Source organism: Crocodylus siamensis, chromosome 5 (genome assembly GCF_052110815.1).
Source record: "Crocodylus siamensis isolate JL-2025a chromosome 5, ASM5211081v1, whole genome shotgun sequence".
Classification (NCBI taxonomy): domain Eukaryota; kingdom Metazoa; phylum Chordata; order Crocodylia; family Crocodylidae; genus Crocodylus; species Crocodylus siamensis.
In genome coordinates, this window is record NC_143399.1 from 202,836,176 (window position 1) to 202,855,071 (window position 18,896).

At 46.4% G+C, this 18,896-nt stretch overlaps 1 protein-coding gene across 1 annotated transcript in view; it reads left to right on the plus strand.

Moving 5' to 3' along the window:
• Positions 1-9,152, plus strand: part of WNT9A (Wnt family member 9A) — a 62,309-nt gene extending 53,157 nt beyond the window's left edge. The window contains exon 4 of the mRNA XM_090047939.1: positions 2,584-9,152. Coding sequence (XP_089904065.1) covers positions 2,584-3,057 — 474 coding nt within the window. The 3' untranslated portion in view covers positions 3,058-9,152. The remainder of the gene's footprint in view (positions 1-2,583) is intronic.
• Positions 9,153-18,896: the final 9,744 nt, after the last annotated feature.

Consider the following 18,896-nt stretch of genomic DNA (forward strand, 5'->3'; position numbering starts at 1 on the left):
CTTCTCATTTGCACTCAACAAAGTGTCTCAAACGAATAAAACCTTTGCATTGCTCATGATGCATTCAGTTGTGGCTAGAGTTGAACAAAATGGCACCAGGATGACTATAACACAACTCCCATTACTACACAGTGTACACACCTATTATCCAAGCCCTCTCCGAACCCTGCAATGAAAGCATGCCATTTTTTGCTGGCCCTGCCTATGGGTGTCTGCATAATGCCCAAACCATCCAAAACACCCTTCACGTGTCACAGTAAAGCAAGGGAATGTCATCTCTGAGCACTCTGCAAATATTGCTAATTAGCTCAATACCCCAGTAGGAAAGGACTGTGTTCCTGGAAAATGAGATGCTTGTTCCAGACCAGGACTAGTAAATCGTAGAATCCCAGAGAAGTGGGCTTGGAAGAGACCCCAATGGGACATCAAGACCAAATCCCTGCTTGGGGCAGGATCACCTCTGATTTAAATGGTCTCAGCCACATGTTTGTCTAACCTATACTTAAAGTGACCAGTGACTGAGATTCCACAACCTCTGCAGGCCATCTGTTCCAGTGCTTAATCGTGGTCATGGTGCAAGAGGTTTTTAACCCAGTGTTTCCCATATTTGTGATATCAGAGGCACTTTTTTTCTGGATTAAAATTGGCAGCACACTTGACTCTAAGCCTCAAAAACCGGAATAGGGAAAAGCAGATGAAGGTGGGGAAAGCCCTCTCTGGGGGGGAAATGGTGTTGGGCTGAACTGGAGCAGCAGCAGCCTTTCCCACAGGGAGCATGGAGTCAGTCTACTATGTGCCCCAGGACTGATGGGGGAGAGGGGAATAAACGGACCATGCTTCCCTGGGAAGCCACGGGCACAGGCACAGCTGGGGCAGGGAAGGGGGTGCAGGAACACTTGTTAGTGAGTGCTCCCCAGAGCTCAGTGGAGTGGGGTGGGGACTGATGAGAGGACTCCTGACTGCCCATGATTAACTGGACCTGAGAAAGGGCTTGCAGGGGTGTGTGGGGGGGTGACCTGCATCTACTTTCTCAGCTGCAGAATACAGTGTGTGTGCAGAGCAGGATGCAGCGCACCCAAATGTGTGCCGTGCCCACATCCCTGGGGTTCAAGAAGAGCATGGTGGTGGCAATTGGCAGATGTCTAGTTCCAGTGCCACCACTGCTTTTTCCTGACCCACACCCTTGGGGAATCCCTGACCTAACTGAAACCTCCTTTGTTACAATTAAAGCCCGTGACAGAGCAATGGATCACCATCCTAGATGTGTAGGGGTCAACTCAAATCAAGGAGGCAGCTAGCGAGGGGTGGGGGTGGCAGCACTCTTGGGCTCCCCTTCATGCCAGTGGGCTCCCTTTCCTCCATCCCCCAGTGGGCTGTGCAGCCAGGCCGCAGCAGCCATGAGGACTGCTGGCCCCCTCTGGGGAGCTGGCGTTTTTTTTCAGTAAGTGGGTTTTTTTGTTTTGTTTTTGTTACAAATGTTGCAGGCTTTGCCCCACTTCATGGGCAAAGACAGATTTCACAATTTCTAGGAGATTGTGATTTGAGTAGGTCCCTCCTCACGTGCAGCGCATGAGACAGCCCTGTTGATATAGTCGAGTGGTTCTCAACCCTGTTAGGCTCAATACCAGCTCCTAGCTTTCCCTTTTTGGGTTTTTTTGTTTTGTTGGAGGTGGGGGGGAAGTGATTACAGAAAAATAACAGATCAATTCTTCTGTTACAAATTGCTTATAAAGACCTCAGCAAGTCTGTATGTGTTTGACACTGCGGATCCCGATATGAAATCTCTGGCCATGTCTAGATGAGTGCAACTGTGTGGCACCCATGTGCAGTGCCACACATCACATTCGAGTGTTTCCTGCGCTGCTACCTTGCAGCATGGGGAGGGGTGATTTTTTTTGACCCGTGGAAAGTGGGACACGTAGAGGCCTCACCTGCCTCCCAAAACCGGAGCCTGGCTGATTGGAGCCACACTCCAGCTGCTGGCTGGGCTCCGAGGTGCAGGAGCGATGCGGCTGCAGCTTTCCTGGCTCCCAGGACCCCAGGTGAGCCCTAGCCTCCCCTACCTACAGGTAACCTGTGTGCCAGGGGGTATGTGGCACGCATGTTCCCCCGGAGACAAGTAGCAGTGGCACTAATTGTCCCTGGGGAACTAAATGTGCATGCTTATCTGGACGTGGCCTCTGAATCTGTCCTGCGAATCACTTGTGGGTATTTGCACACCTAACAGTGCTAATATTTCACAACACTCCCTGATGCCTTTAAAAGCATCTTGGGACTCCTCAGGGTGCTATGGAGTTGAAAATAACTGGCCTAATACCTATTGAGGAGGCATGTAGTGGCTTCTTTCCTTCCCCTAACAATCGGCTTTGGATCCTCAGGTGGTCTTTTTTTTTTTTTTTTTTCCAGCACTGCAGCCTAATCTGTCTTTCCCCATGTTGTATTTATTCATGCGATGATCTCAATGCACTGCCTAAAGGAAGGAACAGCCTTTCGTGGAATAGCCTGTAGTGTCTGTGTTGGCTCTTTAGTGAGATTCCTTCTCTCACTGCTGACTTTCTTCTTGGTTGTATCCTTTGTCGCCAGGTCATCAAAGCTGGGGTGGAGACTACCTGCAAGTGCCACGGGGTATCTGGATCCTGTACTGTCCGCACGTGTTGGCGACAGCTCTCTCCGTTCCATGAGATTGGCAAGCAGCTGAAGCAGAAATACGAGACGTCGCTCAAAGTTGGCAGCACCACCAACGAGGCCACCGGGGAAGGGGACATCTCGCCGCCCAAGAAGTCCATCCCTGGTCACAGTGACCAAATCCCTAGGACTACGGATCTTGTCTATATTGACGATTCCCCTAGCTTCTGTCTGATGAGCAGGTATTCACCTGGGACTTCAGGAAGGAAATGTTACAAAGACAAAAACTGCGACAGCATCTGCTGTGGCCGAGGTCACAACACGCAGAGCAGGGTGGTCACCCGGCCGTGCCAGTGTCAGGTCCGCTGGTGTTGCTACGTGGAGTGCAAGCAGTGCACTCAGAGAGAAGAGGTTTATACCTGCAAGGACTAATGCCTGCTCTGCTTACCGGATGCCCTCAGCGATGGGAGATCAGGATCTATGAGAATTATATATGGAGACAAACAGGGTGTGATTGACCGTCTTGGGATCTGAAAGCTATGTTGAGACCTAAGCACTTTGTAGGGTACAGGTGACCCGGTTGCGTTTTTTTTCTTTTTTCCTTCTTTTTCCTTTTTTTTCTATAGACTGAATTTTTTAATCATGAGGTCCAACCATGTGGAAACAAGTGCCTGTCATGCCCGGGTTAGGTGTCAGCTGACCCTTTGCCAAAGCCATCCATAAACCCACTCAGCTTGACGGATCATTCATTTTTATCTTGAAAGTCCTTGATTGCTTCCTCAGTCCTCCCTAAGCTCCCAGGCGAAATTATTCTCCCTGGAATAAACAACTGTGTGCCCTACTCTGTTCCTGAAACTTGCCTGCCTGAATGGAAAGCCAAGCAGATGAATGAGAGAAACTTGATTTAAAATTTTTTTGCCTTTTAAAATGTAATGGTGGTGATGTCTCTCTAAAGAAAGAGGGGGAAATGGGTGTGGGCAAGCTTCAGAAACTGAGTTACTCTTCTAAGGGAGCTTCTGCAGATCGAGTGTCCAAGCCTGTAATGAAGAGACCCATATTGAAAGATGGCCACTTAACAGCAATTTTATATATTGGTGCAACTCCAAAAATGTTGGGTCCACCATGTTACGGGCAAGTCCATCCGACAAAGAGCTTGAGGAGACGGTCCAACGATGCACATATCCCACCCACTCCCTGCAGTCCAGTCAAACGCTCATCTCTACATGTTCTTCAGATGCAGTTTCTTTAGCACTGTCACGGTCTTAAATCGTTTTTAAAGAAAAACCACTAGATCTTTGTGTCACTTTGGTAAAGGAGTCATCCCTCTTGCCTCTTGTTGATCGACGTTGACCCTGTGGAGGCTGCTGTAGAAATCCAAACTGGAACTTTTTAGTCTTACGGTGACAAAATGTGGATGCTTGTCTTTCTGATGGCTTTTGACCACATGAATTCCATTGCATCTCAATGCTGGCTTGACACTTGCATTTTATAGGAGCTGTTCTGGACTGGATTGGACCTTTTGGAGGAGGAGATGTTATTTTATTAGGTCATCATTCCATTTACTCTAAACCATGGCAGTTGTACATGGCACAAACTTTAGGTAGACCCTACAACCATAAGCTTTTTTTTTTTTTTTTTTTAAACCACTAGTTTGAGTATTTCTAAATACAGCAACTTACCAGTAACCAACCCTTGGAGATTCCAAACCGCTAGTCAAACATGACATGAGCTGGTCAAGGAAGCCAACCATCAAATGCAGCGGTAGATAGCTCCAGCGCTGTGAACTAAAGGACAACCTCCATTATTTCTTTAAAAGGATATTTTACAATATAGGAATTGATATGGCAGTTTGTCTTCAGTCCTGTAACACCACTGCTGGGATCAGAAACAGCTGGTAAATGCCTCAACAAAGCTTCCTAAGGAAATGTTGGAGAGTGGAAGGCTTTTCTTTTTTTTTTTTTTTGTTCTTGCAGTCCTTGATCCCCACCCCCCCCCCCCCATTAGTAGCAATTTCACTAGCTTCATAACCCATGGATCTGTGTTTTTGAGAGAGGAAAGTTGGCTGGGATCTTTCTCCTTCCAGGAAAAGTAAATACTTATTGCAACACAGGAGAGCATTGTCTTCCAAGAAGGACTGTTGTGCTCGGAGAGTCTCTTCAGTTAACAGCCACTAATATTCAAGCTGTTCATGTGCATCTACCGGGAAGGGAAAGGTTATATGTAGTGTAGGGGATTCTCCTTTTTTATTTTTTTATTTTTTTTTTCCTTAAGGACAAATTGCAATTCAGCCTGACTTTTGTTGGTGTGCTCCTTGGAGCTGGGAAGACTGGAGGAACTGGGGGATGGGAAATAAAGGGTTGCCTTTCAACGCTCTGCAGCCCTGCAACACAACACGCCTGGCTCTTGTATGATTCTGGACACGGGGTGGAGTAGGAAGGGTGGAGTTGGGCCCGTCGTTCCTGCCGCGGCAGATGCGCAGCAACACATTGGACGCGACGAACGAAGGAGGAATCTGCGACTGCCACCAGAGGCGTTGGTTTGGAAGTAGTGCACGAGCAGTTTACCTGGGTGTTTTGCGGAGGGGGGGGTTATCTTTTGAATTTAAGAGACTGAACAGAAGTCTATTCGGTGTGGAGATGGATATAGATATATCTATCTATCTCTCACACACAAGCATACATAAATATATAGATATATATATAAAAAAAATATTGAATGAACATTTATTTATTATAAAGCCTTTCTGAAGGACCTTCTTATGGTTTCAATGTGGTATTATGTGTGTCTCTCTCATGCACAAACTCACTGTAAGATTTTTGCCATGCCTTTTCCTCCCCTTCTTCTAAATACAACTTAACCTGAGATCCAAAACCGCCACCAAAACCTTGAGGAATAGCCCATCAGAGCCCATCTCTACTTAATCTTTGTGTTTTGTCTGTTTGTTTTTTAAAGTGCTTTTTATGTACTTAAAAAAAAATATATGGGCATGACTTTTTTTTCTTCTTGCTGGTGTCTCCATCCTCCGTTGATTTGCTGGGATATTTCCACACTTGCTCTGATGCGAGGGAAGAAGGGGGCATCCTCTCTGCATAGAGGGAGAGGTTGGTGGCACAGAGGTTACATTTGAGTTTGTGCATTGTACAAAGAGGATACGTGAGCTTGCACACCATGTACTTTGTTTTTTTTCCCAAGCAGTGTGTCTGGTGGTTGGGGGGGGTGGGGGGGGTGAGGCAAATTGTTTAAATATTGCATAGAGGTAAGGGGCAAAGAGTGAATGAACTACTGAGTGAAAGAGCTCTTCTGTGTATTAGGACTCACGCACTGAAGCCTGGATGCTTTCTGTAAGTATTTAAAAACAAATTGTATTTATATTAATGTGGATATATTACTTTCCTGTTTATATATTGTAAATAGCAAGGTTTATTCTCCTGTGGTTAAAGAAAAAAAGGTATAAATAACTAAACAGTAGCGAGGCACATGCATTAAATGTATAGGCAGTGTATAACATATATACTAACACTCTGAAATCAGGAGAACTTATCTCTGTCTCTCTGGCCTTTTTGATGAAGGTGGTATAGCATATGGGTTACCTTCTTGTTGTTGGGGGTGGGGGGGGTTAATGCCAAGGTTTTCCAATGTTTGCCTTAACTTTGGAAAAGAAATGAGTAGGGCAGAAAATGTCTCCTTTTAGAAAAGTCTTGAGCACTTGTTTAGGGTGGAACAAATGCATGGTTTTAAAAGCCGTCTTGCAGCCCGGTGCACGAACATGGCCGAGTCCAATCCCTCTCTGTAGCTTTTGTGAAGCCTCTTCTGGAAGTTAACCGGGAAGTAGCTGTTTCACTGGGCAACTGAAAAAAGCAATACGAAACCTTTCTCTGAAGGGCTTGGTAAGGTTTGGAGTAACTTCCAGAGTGCCCTCTGGGTTTCAGCCCTATGAAACTCTGCTTTTCCATGGGCGCTGGTCCTGCTATCACTCCCACCATGGCACTCCATTGCAATCCCTTGTTAATGGCATCAGAAAACTGAGCTGAAAGCAGAGTTGAGTCCCAGATCTTTCACGGTGCCATTTTTTGCAAAGAAAGCAAAGCTTTACTTACTTTCCTAAGACGGACTCTCTTGCAGCAAATATAACTGGGGAGGGATGGAAGTTGAGTGGTTTTTCATTCCCCCTCCTGGTTTTTGTTTCCACTCCCCCAGGTGTGTTTCAAAGGTCTGGTTTTTCCTTAGTGGGTCCAGCAAGACTTGCAAGGTATTGCCAGTATGTGCGTGGGGGTGGTGGAGGGGGGTGCAACCATTATTTATATAACTTTTTTTAAATTAAAAAAAAAATTAGCGGGTGGAAGAATATTTTTATTGAATAGTGCATTTAGTTATGTCAGAAATATAAAATATATATATATATATATATAATATTTTTGTAAACAAGGCAAACTGAAAATGTTTGCTGTTTTATATTAGAATTTTCTATTATAATTAAAAAAAAAAAAAACCCACGCAAATAATTGTTGCACCCGCCATTTGTTATTTAACAAGCTTCTGTTCTGTGCGACTATCTATGCTGGTGCAGAGAAGTGCAAAACAAGTCCTAAACGTTACGTTTATGCGGTCTTCCAACTTCAGAAGACTTTTTTAAATTGGCAAAGCAAGCAGTGTTGAGTCTAGTTAGGTGAACGGACACAGTTGTTAAATACCACTTTTTTTATCATTTGTACCAAAACTAGGATTTGATTTGGAGAAAGATGCAAAAACTCACAATAAAGATGCCCCCATGCTTATTATTTCTTTTAATTGACCTACATGCTGGGACAGTGTTGGGTGTAATAAAGTAAAGACACATGGCACCCTCTGACTTCAGTAGCAGTTACTTTTAAAAATAAAATAATAATTAAAAAAAAGGGTTGAAATTTGGTCCATGCCAGTCATGCAACTTCTGGCGACCTCGTTAGGAGGCAGAGGATATTGTTGAGGACTTTTTGTCACCTGCTATCAAAGTTTTGCAACCTTTTCCGGTGCCCTTTTATTTGCAAAAAGATGCAGGAAAATGGCAACATCAAAGGATGTCGAAGAGACGTTTTGTGATGGAGCATTTACAAAGCAGCTCAGTTGTAAAAGCCTTTGGGTAGCTTATATTGTAATGGGTTTTAATGGTCCTGGTTTGATGTTTCAAAAGCTCCACGTCCTTCCTGTGGTCCACACCAAAGTCAGCAGTAGGGGCAACACCAGGCTAAGCATAACTTTGCTTGCCTTATTCAGCTTCATGTGGCTGCTAAGGTGAGGAAGGTCTAATTTCCCTCGGTTCAGGTATACTTAACATAAGAATGTCCTTAATGGCCAATGACACTTATAAGTTGGAGGATGTCGCCCATAGATGTGTCCTAGAGTGAAAATGGTGACGTGTGCATCCATGGGGATGACCAGATGGTCATCAGATGAGTTTTAAGCCTAGCGACTATATATATATTTTTTTTTGGGGGGGGTGGGGAGTGGATATACATCAGCCATTCAGAAGAAAAGTCTCCATACTACAAAATCACTCATTCCCAGTCACTTCACGCAAACCCTGTACAGGTGGAAAGGGGGAACACCTTTTGCATTTCTTTTTTTTTTTCCCCCTGAATGGAAGTTAAATGTCTCGATAGGAGTACAATTGAAACGTTCACCAAATTGGCAGCGTGGTGCCATTTTCTGCTAGCTCAAGCAAAGAGGGTCACATTCTGCTTTGGGGTGAGAGGAGTATGGAGGAAAACCATACATTTAACGCTGCATGTGGACGTCCAGTTGGGTTCAAGTGGAAGGGGGCACTTCTGAGCTTTGCTTCCTTTCTGCTAGAAGCAGCACCACGTTTTCCAGGGATGAATGACTCTCCCTCCCCTCTTTTTTTCGAGGTCCGTGTGGAAGGGGCTACCCGAGCTGTGAAAGCAGAGCTCCCTTCCTCACTCCCGTTGTGCATGCTGTATTGTCGTTGGGGCGCCCAGGTACTCCGGGTATGGCTCTTTGTGTAACAAGAGCACCGAAGCCTTTGGTCTCCAAGGAGCTGGGAAAATATTTAATGTGGCGTTTGCCAAGAGGTAGGAGCGGCAAGTTAGGTTACTTTGGCCTGCTGACAGCCTCACCAGCTCTTTCTGGATGAAACCCATCCAAAGTCATCTTCTCAGTGCTGGCACGTGACCCTTCATCTCCCCTCTCCCGTTTGCTCCAGTTCCCCACAGGTGTGAATGTAAAGTCTAGGATTTGTTTTGTGCACTTGGAAAAATGGCATTTCCTTTTTGAAAGGGAGGTGGGGACTGAATACTAACATATGAAGGATTAGTATTTTCTTTGTGGTTTGTTCGGTATTTTTTGGTTGGTGGTTTTTTTTTTTTGTTTTTTTTTTCCAATGTCTTATGGGAGCCTAAGTTATTTTTTCTCTACCTCATATGTACAGCTTGTAGGTATAAATCTGATTCTGAGTGACTGTTGAGAATGTATTTAAGTTATTTAACATCTTTGTATAACAAAAGCCAGAACAAATGAAACAATAAATGTATTTTAAATTATACCTGAAGTCTGCTCCCCTTTCTTTACCTGTCCTGTGTCGGGTCTGAGACCAACCTGGTAACGAGCAGCTCCCCGCAGGGGTATGAGGAAAGAGCCCAAATGCACTTTGGGAAAAGGGTAGCTTGAGGTAATGAATTATCCAGAGCAGATTTTTTTGTCCTGTTCATGCTTGCTGTATGCCACGTGCTCTCATGTAGCAGGTTGGGGGCATCCACAATGGACAGCAGCTACTCGTGCTCCTGGCTCCCCTCCTACATTCCTGCTGAAGTGAGATTACTACCCCCTGCCTCTCTTCCCTGCACGACTGGGACTTCATTCAGACATTTGGGTGGGGGTAAGAGACGCGCTCCTTAGCATTGCACTGAGGAAAGGCACCACACCTTCAAGGTCTTGCCCAAAGACTGATGGATACTTGTCGCCTGCTAATCTGATCTGATCTCCACTGCTTTTCTTGGCCTTTAATTGCTGTAGTACCAGAGGCACTGGAAAATAGAGCTGGAAGGGAGCCCGAGTAGTCCCCTAACCCAATCCCATGCTCAAGGCAGGATTATGCCTGTCTAAACAAGTGTCCAGCTAACCCATCTTTCAGCTTCCAGTGACCAGAAGAGATTTGGCAGCTGGTGTGGGTAACCTGTCCCAGCGCTTAGCCACCCTTGCAGCTCTTTCTCGTTTCCAGCCTAAACCTCCTATACGTGTTAAGCCTGTCCCTTGTGGACATGAGGGACAGTTGATAGCCACCCTCTTACAACAACCCTTTTGTGTTTGAGGGCTCATCAGAAAACTACTGCCTTTCCACTTATCCTTGTAACATGCCTGTGAGGTAAGGAAGTTATCCCCATTTTACAGATGAGAATATATGACTTGCTGTAGGGTCGCAAAAGTCTGTGACCAAGCAGAGGTTTTGACCTTAGGTCTTCAGCCTAGCATCCAAAGGACTGGCCAGTCCTTCGACCCAGTATAGTGGAGCAACTCCCAGTATAAGTTTCAAAGCCATTGAAAAGCACGGCTGGTTTCACAGGGTTGCCCCTGCAGGGTTTGAAACAATAGGAGCCTAAACCTCAGAAGGCAGGTGGACGTGCAAGCGGTCTTTTTATGGAAATGCATTAGTCCTCGTCTACAGGCGAAGAAGCTGTGACACCTTGGCATGGCATGTCGGTGGCGTGATGCGATGGTAAAGTTACTCAGATACAGTATCTAGCGGCGGCTCGAAATACAGGCAGGCCAAATTTAGATGGGGCGCGTGGCAGTCATCTTAAAAATTGTCATTCTCTGGACTTGTATGTTGTCCTGCCTACTCGAGTGTCTTTCTCGCAAAGGTCTTCTCCTGTTGAGTTCATTTCGGATGAGCTTTAAATAGTAAAAATCTGTCATTCAGCTGGCAAGAAACAAAGGCCTGAAACACAGGTGACTTGATATTCGAAGAGCTGGGGTGGAGGGGAGTTTCAACACCATTCCACCTGTGCGTGGTGTGTTGTTCTTTTTTCTTTCCTAAAGTTTTCTTCCAACCCTGGTTTGTGTTAATGTCTGGTGTGCAAATATGCCCCACTTTCATGAGCGGCATCAGCTAATGGAGTGCACAGCGGGTGCATTTTTGTATTGAGACTCTTCTGCCTGGGAATCGGACTAAAGAATCGGCTCCGGGAAGACTTATAGAAAGCTTGGTTGTTTGGGATATTAAAGCAAAAAAATTGGATGGCCCGAGAGAGCTACTGTAAGGAACAATCCTGTTGAGGCAGCACCTGGCTGGGGGGGTGCAAGTCCTGTTGGAGAGGGAAATTTCCCAGTGAGCACTATATGATTTACATATAGCAAGTCCATCAAAAGATCTTTGATCAGGCAAATGAGAGGGACTTTGGTTCCCCGCGCTTTCTTTTTTCTCTCTCCTTTTTTAGCCTATATGCATTTGAATTCTACCCTCCAGTTCTTCCAGGATCATGCTTTGCTTTTCTTGCAAGCCCTATTTAAGGAAATGCAATAGGAAGGAGCTGATGTGGGTTGACTTGTACCTCCTAGAAGCTCCTGGGTGCATTTTTATAATGCTAACAATGGGTATTGCTAGTGGCAGATAGTTAGCATTGAACTGGCGGCCTAGTTCAGCCCAAAAGTGTGGTGCCAAGCGCTAGGATTGCAAACAAGCCCAGAAGGACTGCCTCCCCCGAAGTGTGCTGCTTGTGTAATTGTGAGAGAAGCAACTCTTTTCCTTTCTTCCCCCCACTCCCCTCAACCCACTACCATTGATGCACTGCAGCTAACCATTGCTGTCTTGCTAAATGGGTTTCCCCACTACCTCCAGTGCTGGACTTTAATAGTTTTGTTTTTTGGGGGGTTTTTTGAGTGTGAAGAAATAATACAGCAAATTGTCTGTTGCAGAAATCTCAAAAAGCCCATGACGGGTCAATATTTTAATGCTGCAAATCCTTATTTGAAATTGTTGGGCTCATCTTGTGAACCATGCCTGTACACCCGGCAGCGCTAATGTGGCATGGCACTGTGGCACCCCTGGAAGGGTCTCACGGCACCCCAGGTTGCTATAGGTCCCTGCTTGAGAAGGTTTTCCTAGGGCACCCATTGCAGAGTTTTGAAGGAGGTGGCATTCAAAGACTTTGAATCCTCCTGTGGGCCGACTTGGTTAGGATCCTAAATAAGGGCTAGATCTGCTAAAGGTAGGCATTGAATTATGGTTGCTGCTCCTGATTGGCTCAGAATAACGTGCGTCCTATTTTTGTTACTGCATCTCTCGCATCTCAGCCTCTCTCTGCTCCACCTGTTATGCTTTGTCTATTCACTTGCAAACTCTTTGAGAACAGGGTCTATCATTTTACTCTGTACAGCACTTGGCGCAGAGGGGCCTCAGTCAGATTGGTGAGTGGTCAGCGAGGGTAACGAAAGGAACAGCCCTTCCAGCAGTTCCCGCTGTGATGCAAAGGTCCTTGGGTTTCAAGAAAGAGCTACATGTAGCCTCAGGGTCTGACTTTACCTAGGTTGTACCTGATGGCTCTGGGAGGTTCACATGCAAAGGTGAGAGGCTGATCATCATGACCTATTCAGGCAGATGCAAGGCCAGCAGAGAAGAAGCATGGCTGGTATGCAAGCCCCTTGCTGCGAGCACAGTTTTAGAGCTCTCACTCTCTCAGGCACTCATTAAATGCAAAGACAGGGCCCAACAGACGGCAGGTGATTTTTAGGAAGGGAGGAAGATCTTTGGCATGTGAGACTGAGTGATTAGAGGGCCAGGGAAGGAAAGGACAGAGTCTAGCTAAAGCCTGCAACTTTATCACACCCTACTTGATGCCAGGAGAGACGGAAGGAGGTAAGCGAGGGTTTTGACCGTGGGTCTGCCTGCGTCCTCCCGTGGAGAGGACAACTGCTAGAGGACACAAGTACAAGGGGCCGATCAAATAAACCACGAGACAAGATGCTCTCTGCAGGTCTGGGAACCTATATTACAATGAAAAATGGAGCTAAAGCTTTATGTAACTAATGCAATACTGATTCGTATAGCATAAGAATAAATACAGTGGAAAGGGACCTCAGGAGGTCATCTGGACTTAACCCCCTGCTCAAGGCAGGATCTTCTGTGTCTGCACCCGATCAGCCAAGTGTTAATGCAGTCTACCCACATCAGCTTCCAAGGAGGGACACCGTAATCTCCCTAGCTCCTTGAATCTCATATAGTGAGAAACTTCCTAATGTCCAAGCTAAATTGCTCATGTTATCATTTCAGGATATTGTTTCTTGTCCTCTATCCCCTTTGCCCATAGAAAATAGTCTCTCAGCACCTGTGGGGGATTGGAAGGCTGTTATCAAATTCCCCTCAAGCTTCTAGTCTTTATGTTGTTGTTTTTTTTTTTTTATTCTTTATAAGTATTTATTCTTTAAATTTATATTTCCTCCCCCAAGTGAAACACTATTTCTCCCTGCTACACCCAGGTCTTGCAGCGGTCTTGGTTTGCTTCCTCAAAAGTGTGCTATACAGTAATAAGCATGCAACTGGGTCTTGGGGGGTTTGCCTCTGTCCCCTCAACTCACAAGTAGGACTTTGTTTCCCTCTGGCTGGCCCACATAGACATTTTTATGTCACTTATTGGTGCTTTTCTTGCAGTTGTACATTTAGCTTCAATAATAAAAGTCCATCCTTTAAGACTCAGAGGTCAGGGGTTCAATCACTGCTATGCTACCAACGCTGGACAGTACAGGTATTGAAGCCATGACTTTCCTACATCCCCCTTAGAGTTTGCCCTGCATGTGCAAGCTCCCTGTTCAAAGCACACCAGTACAAAATAGGTAGGGACATGTCCGTGCACACAGAGGGAAAGCAGCTTGCCTAGAGCTTAGTGCACCTGCCTGGGCAATGGGACCTGTGTGTTTGCGTTCTCGTAGGCAGAGGAGACCTGAAGAGCTTGGGTATCCTATTTCTTACTGAGGGCTCCAGCTGTTAGGCTAAGGTGCAATATGCTGGCTAGCACAGCCCCCCATGTTTCAGAGGAGAAGTCATGTTTGTGAGAAGAAATCTAGGTGGAAGGGTCTTTTCAAGGCCAGCATCCATTGAGTCAAAGTGCTCAACGGGTTTGACTGCTGATGAATTGGGCTTGATATGGCTCATCTTTTATGACTTGTTGACTTCCAGTTCTTCCCAAATCCCTTGCAGGCACCGAGGTGACAATTTGGGTACGGTAGACCCACAAAACCCTCTCCCACAGCTGCTGCGGCATCTGCATTTCCACCAGTGAAATCCCCACCTCGTTTTCTGCCCTCCAAGGCCGTGACACTGCTGAGCAGCTCAGGCCTGAGGCCGCAGCAGGGTGTTCAGATGAGACGGCCCCTAGCCTATTTTGCATGTGGGACCTTCTCTGGGAGATATCCTCAAACAAGACCTGGCGTGCTCGTGAAGCCCACTTATACCCCGTCATAAGCTAAGAGAGAAAGTGGGGCATTGAGGTTCAAAACCCTCCTCGGTCTGTTCCTGGAGCACCAAGTCTCCCACATTTTAGATGAGTCTTCATAAAGCAGTCATGGCTGTCTTCATCACATCAGGGTTTTCTTTCCTTTTTGGAAGAAAGGGCTGTAACACCAACCAAGCCATGCACGATGCTTTCTTCTCTCGGTTTTAACATTTCAGTTGTGAGGAAAGCCAGAGAGCCATGCAGGCAATATGTCCCTGAGGGTCAGGGCTTGGGCACTGCTGGTTTATGATGGCAGACCAGTATGTGTGGATGTGACGGGGACCCCTAGAACAACTGGGACCCTGGAGAGAGTCAGTCTCCTGCCAAGACTGCTGGATCAAGGGACTGGTGAGGAGAGTAAGGACCCGAGGGGCTCATCTGACTCTGGGGATGCCTGTAGAGGACAGAAATGGGAAAAAAAGTAAAGCTCTGTAAGGCTAGGACCATCTTTTTTTATCCCTTGCTTGTACAGCACCAAGCACCGGGGGAATCTGGTCCATCTCTGGGGTTCCTGGGGGGGGGCTACAAGCAATAAATTGTGAGGGGCAGCCAACCCGCTGAAGGCATCGTGGCAGAACCATTAAGGCATCTTCCTAGGGCAGCAGCGTGCCTTCAGGCCACGCTGACTATCCCACTTGTAAATGGGAGCTGGGGCATCAGAGGTGGCTTGGTACAACGCTATCCACATCGCTCCCTCGGCCTGCAGTTGACTGTAGAAACCGGGGTGCCTGGACCCCAAGGGGCAGTTCACTTCAACGGGAGCACTGACTTGATTTGAGGGGGCCAAATGAATCAAGGCAAGGGCAGTCAGGGAGCAAGACAGTGCGGCTCGTGCATCTGAGCATGTCCAGCCAAAGGCAGGTCCTCTTGGGACTGCCTGGCTTGTGATGCCGGACACGGGAAGCCAGGCAGCTCCCCGGGGCTCACTCACCAAACCTGCCACCTGCCTCCCCATCTTCCTCTGCTTCCCAGCTGACCCTATGTTACACTTCCTGCCCGTGGGGAAATGAGAAATCCCAGGCTGAAACCTCACAGCCAGCCTCCGCCAGACCCTTAAAGAGCTGCTAATGTGAGTCGTAAAGCCGCAGTAGCGTAGGATCCAGCAGCGTTTTGACAGCTGTTCCCGCAGAGGAAGTGGGCGAAGCTAGAACACACATATTGTAAAAATTTGGGATTAAAAAAGAAAAAATACAGAAAATTTGAGCGAGAAAATCTGTTGCTGTCAAATAAGTAGATAAACAAAGCCCTGCCCGTTCCCTCTGCCTATCTTAGCCCCAAGGCCTAAGTGGGACTGTATGTGAAAAGGATCATCTAAGAGCAATGTAGAGCCCAGTGTGACGAGGAAAGGCGTCTTATGAAAAAATGATGCCCGTGCGTTGGTCTGTCAGTGGCTTTTAGCTATGCAGACCTCTAGGAAGCAAAAGCCTTGCCGGCAGGGTGAATGTGCTACGCCGGGCAGCGATGACTGCAAGCAGCCTGTCCCCCTGAACTGGAAGTGTTTGCGCAGTGCAATGCGGTCCAGTTAATTAGTACAAGGGGTTCCTCATTGGCCCTGTTGCTTGGTGGGGCTAATTAGCAGGCCGGTAATAAGCTGGGGTGTATTGGTCCCTTTTTAAGCAAGGGGACAGTGCCTTGGATGCCAGTGTGGCCCTGGGTAGCTGAATGGACAGAAGGGTTGCTTGGGGCCTGGCACCAAAATGACAGAATCACAGTGAGGTTCGGATACTCTCGCGTGTATGGCTCCCAACCCATCCAGGTGTGTTTGGAGATTCCCCAGCTGAGGTTAGGGCCAGCTGGGCTCGGTGTTGAGCATGCATGTAGGTAAGAAGCAGATCCTAGCACTGCAGACCAGGCAAAAATGGACAAAGGTGAAACAGGCCCAGGGAAGGAAAAGGACTTAGTATTTTCTATTGTGCCATTGGTGCATGTGACTTTTAGACCTCAAAGAACGTTCTTTCCATGAAAGCAGAAAGAGGTAGGGATAGGGTATCTGAATGGCCCAACTCTGGGTGATGCCCCGTGGTCTCTCTTTCTCAAGCTTGCTCTGGAAGGAGAATGAGGGTTGAATAAGCTGTGAATCCTGGAAAGATGGTTAAGGAGGCACTGGCTAGACAGAAACGCTCTATGCGGAGGAAGGAAAGCAATGCATCGGTTGTTCTTGGCATCCGTCTCATTTCCAAGAGGGTGAAAACTGTTGCGTTGCTGTGGTTTTACATCTCGGTGTGACAAGAGAGCACGCGCGAGGGTTTGTTGTTTGGGAGTTTTGTGGAACTTAGTGATTTTTTACAAAGGGACCTTTTGACTTGTCTAGAGCTTTGCCCACAGGAATCAGGATGTTGTGTTTTCTCACAGTGGATCAGAGGTTTTTTCCTCCCTTCTGTGGAAAAAAATAGGCTTTTGGTGAAAATGATCCCATCTACCCCAGACCCCTACTGAAAATTATCACCTCTACCCCAGATCCTTACTTGACCATCGCCGGGCCTCCGTTTTACATCTCCCCCTCACCATGATAGAGATGTCTTTCTGAGAATGAAGACGTCTTTCTCCTCCCTAAATCAGCCTGGAGCACCTTGGGTATCATTACTGCTGACACTACAATGAGGAAACAACTAAAAAGTGGTGCTTACCCCTAACGACCTTCCAGTTTATGTGGAAAAAGATAACAAGCGTGACAAGCTTCAGCTAGCAAGTCTTCTGTTCAAGCAAGAATCCAGTCAAATGCTGCTTAGTTCGTTAGGCTTAGTTAGTTAATGCTGTGTCTATATGGCTTCTTTTCAAGCATTTTGGTTGGTTATAGAGCTCAGGGGAGCTTGCATGACTTTTAGTTGATGCAAGGAAGGCATGCATTGGGTAAAACCTTGTGCAAAGCTTCTGCTCACCTTGCCCTCTCTGCAGTCCCTGACTGCCCAGTGCTAGTAGATGGAGGGCAGGAAAATACAGCAAGCGGCCATGAAGTTTCCGGGGGGTAGAGGCTGGGTTAGGGCAATATCTGCATTTTTCTCCCATATTTGCCAATGGGTTTTGGGCACACACTATATGGCTTGGGCAGTTTGTGGAAGACATGGACTTCCAGCCAGAGGGAACCTTTTACATAGATTTGCAGATTTATATGCCCTTGTTTTCTTTTCAGAGCTGCATCAGTGTTTTGAACCAGTGCTTTGACTAGATGCCATTGCGAAGGTGCTTCCAGTTGCTTCAACAGGGAACAGCCTGCAAAGATCTCCTTCTACGAGGCTGGAAGTGTCTCGTCCAGGTATCCTGGGGGCCCAGACTGAATCCCTCCCGAATCTATTAACCAGATCTGTTTTTTGAGGGTTGAGTGAGAATCTCCAATAGAGTCAAGAATGGCCTCAGGAGAGCACTGTCGTGAACTGGGGGCATCAGCCCCTGTATTTGATACCTGCTGAAACCCAAACCTTTTGGATCCAAATATTGAGCCCTCCATGCCTTGGCTTTAGGCACCCCCAGTAGCACAACTCCATCAAGATGTGCAATCTTATCTGCCAGATAACTTTAAGTGCTAAGGGACCATCCAAATTTACCTGGCAGTTCTGCAGTTGAAGTACCTCATGCTTCAGTGCACTTGTGTTGCCGGCTTGAATCAGGAGCTTAGAGGCTCGTGGTAGCTTAAATAAACCTTTTGGTTTCGATTTTATTTTGCAAAAGATTCATCTTGAATTCCGGGGATTTGTGTAGACTGCTCCTTATTTTATCGAAACTCATTCTCTCTGGTCCAATGTAGCTCGTCAGTGCACAGAGAAAAATAAAATGGGTCCATTTTGCTCCGTTGACTTGAGACAGAAGTGGTGCCTCCCAAAAAGACAAGCTGAGAGCCTGCCCCATTTCCCAGTAAAGTGTATGGAAAGACTTCTGTTAACGTCAGTGGGACTTGATGCAGTGTCCAGGTAGTTATTGTGCTGTCATCATTTCCTGGATGCCTGGCCTTTTAAATGGCAGAGCTGGGAATTGGACTTTCATCTCCTGGGGTCCAACATGGGGCCTGGTCCATCATCGCATCCTGCTTCTGTGCTGGAGGGAGGGACCAGAGGAGAAGGACAGAACCAGTATCCTACATCCCGCCATGACCTTTTTTCATTGACAGACCCCCTAAAAAAATGTGAATGGAGGTACGGACCCCTTTGAACTGTAAGTGTAAGTGTTCCCATACTTTTAATTGATCATAATCATCTTTCATTGACCTCTTAGACGTAGTCTCTGGACCCCCGAGGGGTCTTCAGACCACAGGTTGAAAACCACTGATCTAAGGAACTGCTTATGAAGATTTGGGGAACTGGCAAATTTGTTTTCTCCTTCTTAGAAAAAGTTTTGTTTTTCTTTCTTTTTTTCTTAACAGCAGCTTTCATTTTATTTTAACATTTAGGTCCCTTTGAGATGGCAGTCTTTCCTTGGAAAGGTTATAATCCACGTACAATTCAAAAGGCTATTCGCTGGGAGAGACAGCTCAAGCAATAGTACTGTTACAATTTTGTTTGTGCTTTTGACAGTTGGTTTCCTGCTACTGACAGTGGGCTGTGCAATCCGAGGCTTTGTAAGTAAAAAGACATTAATACACGAGGTTAAAGTTATATATATTGTAAATGAAGCAGAGAAAAATTGCTCCCCATAGGTAAGGAAAGCTAACTTTTATTGTTATTTCTATGTACTTGATTTGTTATTTCAAATAACAGAATTATTGCAAACTGGGATCTTGACAGGACAGCCACTCCATCCTCCTGCCCCATGGCAGGTCAAACCTGCCATATGCTCATCACCTTTATAAAACACAAGTTG